Source organism: Hevea brasiliensis, chromosome 7 (assembly GCF_030052815.1).
Source record: "Hevea brasiliensis isolate MT/VB/25A 57/8 chromosome 7, ASM3005281v1, whole genome shotgun sequence".
NCBI lineage: Eukaryota > Viridiplantae > Streptophyta > Magnoliopsida > Malpighiales > Euphorbiaceae > Hevea > Hevea brasiliensis.
Genome location: NC_079499.1, coordinates 11884563 through 11889063, shown reverse-complemented (window position 1 = coordinate 11889063; position 4501 = coordinate 11884563). Strand labels below are relative to the sequence as shown.

At 31.5% G+C, this 4501-nt stretch overlaps 1 protein-coding gene across 1 annotated transcript; it reads right to left on the bottom strand.

Moving 5' to 3' along the window:
• Positions 1-2563: 2563 nt before the first annotated feature.
• LOC131181334 (F-box protein At3g07870-like) lies at positions 2564-3725 on the bottom strand. The gene is made up of 2 exons (XM_058149367.1): positions 3420-3725; positions 2564-3283 (listed from the first exon to the last, which is right to left on the bottom strand). Exons 1-2 carry the CDS (start codon positions 3723-3725, stop codon positions 2564-2566), a joined length of 1026 nt encoding a protein of 341 aa, XP_058005350.1.
• Positions 3726-4501: the final 776 nt, after the last annotated feature.

Here is a 4501-nt window from a genome sequence, read left to right as displayed (position 1 = left end):
TTGGTATAAAATTCAGGTCATTTGGACCTTCCTAGACCAAGTTATAGTCATCTAAGTGACTACTATTCATTTGGTCATTTTTGTACAGGGTAGTGTGCCCAAATCCGGATTTGACCTAATTGTTCACTAAGTTATGGTCACTTTCTGGGTATAATTCCTAAATGAAAAATGTGCCATTTTGTGTTTATTTTTATTCTCAATTAGCCTCACACCAATTGGGTTGGTAAATTTTCAGTTGTGGTCCTTGAAAGGAACCTAGGTCAAGCTGCTAATCAGACACTAACCAATCTGAATTACAATTTAGTTCTAACAATTCACACATACCACAAATGGTCACAATTGACCATTTCTCAACTCATGTAAGGTCAATAGCATCAATTAATCAATTTTCAACTTTTTCTCCAATTCCATAAACCCTAATTTCCCAATTCATCATAATTCCATGAAATTTGAGTTTACTTAGCATTCTAACCACACATACCACATTATTTAAGCTCTAATTCATGTTTAGTTTAACTAAACACCATCAAATCCAACACCATTACAAGCTGGCTATATTTTCTCTTCATCATACCAATTGATTTCTTTCATTTTTTTTTTAGTTAAATTTCCTCCTAACAAACTCAATTACAAGATTACTTAACAAATTAAGATGGAAAGAAAACTTACCTCATTGGGAAGAATTTATAACTCCAAATCTTCATTTCTTTTTTATTTTTCTTGTTTCCAATCTCTCTATCAAAGCTAAAGAGCAAGGCTTTACTTTAGTGAGTATGAAGTTTATGAAGAAATAATAGGGTTTAAGAAGCTTAAATGACCATTAATGGAGGAAATTGAAAAGAGAAAGAGAGAGAAAAAAAATGGGAGTCGGCTAAAGTTTGCAGGGAAGAAGAAAAATGCTTTTTCCTTTTAATTTTTGTCTTCTTATAATAAGATAATTATCCCATAATTAATTAATTAATTTTTAAAAGTTTAATTATATTATGCATGAGGTCATAATTCAATTATATTTTGAAATTTTCATCATTTCATTTTTTTTTCTTTTTAATTATCTTTTAAGTCAAAATTATCTCAAAGTTTCTTAAATTAAAAATTATCATTTATTGGGTAATGCACGTGTCATCCATGATGATGTCATAATCTATTTATTTTCTTTTTTTTCTTTTCCTTTCTTTTTCCTCACTTCTTTAATTTAATTATATATTTCAAAATTTACATTTCTTAGATTTTATTGGACAGTTAGGTCATTGGTCACCTTTAGGGGTGAATTGACCAATTTGCCCCTCGCCGGTCTGATCCAGTTTGCAAGTTATTCGATATTTCTTCCGGATCTCTGATCTAATTATTTGACCTGCTTAAAAATTCTTTTCTATGATTTTCTCTTTTCCACTGTTTTCGCAATAGTCCTAAGGACCGCAGCGTCACATTTTCCGATTCAAAATTCTGGTTACGACTGACCTCGCAGTCACTTCCCGGAAAGGTCACCCATCGATGTGACTCTCAGCTCATTTAACTTCTTATGCTTTGTTTTTCTTCTTTATACTTAACTATTTTGCAATTACTAATTATTTGCATTCAGGGCTTATCTAATTGTCTTAGATGTAATTCTAATCCCTTTAATTGTTCGGACAGATATCGGTAACTGGAACAGTAAAATATACCAGGTTATGCAAATAGGGGTGTTACAGAGATGTTGAGCCATCTCAACTCTAGAAACAGAGACGTGAGATGGGCATGGTCAAAGGAAAGGAGATTGATATTTTTTTTGTACATGAAATGAAACAACTCATTGACAAGGAATGCGGTCAGGAATCGCTGATAGTTTCTCTCCATTTGTTGAAGATATTGAAAATCCTATAGCTTAAGGCAGTGGAGATGGCAACGATACTATTTTTTTTGACAGTCGTGGAGTAACTAGTGGTATAGGTTTGGGCATGTTGAGTGGGTATGATTTTATGGTTTTTCTTATTTATGAGTTTGATGATGAATAAAGGATGAGAGTGGGTTTGATTGTTAATGGTTTGATGTGTGGGAGTTGAATAGGGGTGGATAAAGGCATGGGAGAGAGAGCAAGAGAGACGTCAACTTCTAGCCACAGAGAGATAAGAGAGGGCTAGGAAGAGAATTTTTTTTTTTTTTTTTACTATTAAAATACCACATGGCAGATAAAGAAATTTTTTATTGTTTTTATTAGAACAAAGCATTTTTTTTTTTTGCAGACGATGTCTAAGAGATTTTGAATTGTGTTAAATTAAAGGTAGAGGATTTTTATGATATAAACTAAAATTGAAGAATATTAATAAAACAACCATCAAAGTTAAAGGACGATGGATAAAATTTATCCGTTCAATTTAATATATAAATAATTTTTAATATAAAATATGCTTTTTATAACAGGATATATTATTTTGTTAATATAAAAAAGAATAAAAAAAACTATATATATATAATCATCCATATATAATTAGATTATTTAATTTTACAATATAAAATACAGAAAGGAAAAAAGAAATACTAAAACCCAATGAAACTCTCAGAAAAAATGAAGCATCCCCTTCATTATTTACATACCAATAAGCAGGCTGTCAATCCCATTGAGATTACCATCATGAGCAACTGCTTCAAACATATTTGGCATTCCTGGAATTTTAATATCCTTAAATGTCCCCTGCCTTGGATCATAAGAAAGCAAAGCTCTACATTTGTATTGCAGCAATATTTCACCATTTTTCACACTACATATAACTCTAGTAAATGACCTTCTATACATTCTTGAAATTTTAAAGGCAGGATCAACTACTTCTTCTTCCAATTCTCTAGGCAAGTCACTACTAATATTGAATTCTTTGGTCCAAGATTGCCTCACTCCATATTCCTTCATTACCCAAATCTCAAATGACCCATAATTGATATTCAGAACTACAGAAAGGCATCCTCCTATAGTTACCAACTTGAGTCTGTGGGAACCATGCCTTTCAAAGCCAGCAGAATCTGGATTTGGAACCATCTGAAATTTCTCATCTGCCAAGTCAAAAGAGATGAGTCTGTTATTACGTCGGGGATGGATGAATGGCGAATTAACCCAATGAAGTTTCCCATTAACCATAATCTGTGATGGAGACTGAACGAGATTATAAGATATCTGTCCTAAGCTCCTCCAAATTGGGCTGCCCACAGTCAAAATTTCAGCTTTTGATTGAGGATATGCACAAATCCTACGGCAGCCTCTAACATTCTTTGTGCCATGGGAGATCTTCAGATATTTATACTCCTTTGTCTCTGCCTGATCCCAAATCCAAGTACTGTGCAGACATCTTCATTCTGATGAGTGGACTTATTAGGCAACTCCAAGAGGTCACTGGTGAAAGGATTGTACAAATGGAATCTATCCCGTGAAGAATTAGATAAGCATAACCAACCATTGCAAGAGGCTGCGATGTCAAAATCAGGTATTGAGGTAGAGAAATTCTTTTCACCAACCCAACATTGCTGTTGTTAGGATAAAAGTACAAAGCATAGAGCTGGTTTTGAATAGGATGGTCACCATGTAAGATAAGACATGGATTAGTATTATTTGCAGCCATATGGGTGAAATGGAGATCAATAAGAATTGGGTCTTCAGCTAAGTTCTGCCATGACCGGTTTACAAGCTTAGCATTGAGTAAAGATGGTGTGGGTAGTCTAGAAAGTATGTTGAGCATGATCTCACGTGGAAGACTCTCCATGGTGATCTACCTTGTTAATTTGACTGTGCTCCTTGCGAATTTGTAGGGTTTGGAAGCTGTTCTTAGTAGATAGGTGGGTTTTACGAGACACAAGATATAAAAAATAGGTGTCTTTAGCCTTGAGTTAAACGCAAAGATAGCTGCAATCAACCATGTTGGACTTCCATAAGAACTAACGAGTGTGAGAAAAAGACGTTTTTATTTAGTTTCCAACTGCTAATTTACAGCTTAGTTAATATGATATTATTGCCTTATATGCCATAATGATAATCTCATTTTTCCTTTTTCATCTGTCATAAATTATAGTTATTTTTTTATTTTAAATTAATTTATTTATTAATTTACTTACATATTTCTATTTTTCTTAGTACAATGTGGGATTGAAATCTGGACTCTCATGTTCATACTAATATATTTTTATTTATTATACATCGAAAAAATAAAATTTATTAATTTCATAAATATGAATTATTTAATTATTAATATTAATGAAATAAGATAAGTGAATAGTATATTATGAAAAGATTAAATAAAATTTATTGTTTTAATTATATTAAATTTATTTTATTAATTTATTTAAAAAAGATACTAATTTATTTTCATGAAGCGAAATGAATACTTTAATATAATTTATCTTTTAATTCATCAGTCATTAATTATATTGTTAAAATTGGCCCATCTACTCATCAAGTGATTGATCATTCAAGTAGTTCAATTACAGTTTAATTCACTTGAAATTAAGAAAATATTTTTAAAATATTTTCTTTCTTTTTTTA

What these genes read in the sequence shown, in the direction of transcription:
- LOC131181334 (XM_058149367.1), bottom strand. Translation starts at nt 3,725, where the DNA reads ATGGAGAGTCTTCCACGTGAGATCATGCTCAACATACTTTCTAGACTA. An exon ending in CATCGCAGCCTCTTGCAATG is followed by an intron (nt 3,284 to 3,419) that starts GTTGGTTATGCT and finishes ATTTGGGATCAG; the next exon opens with GCAGAGACAAAGGAGTATAA.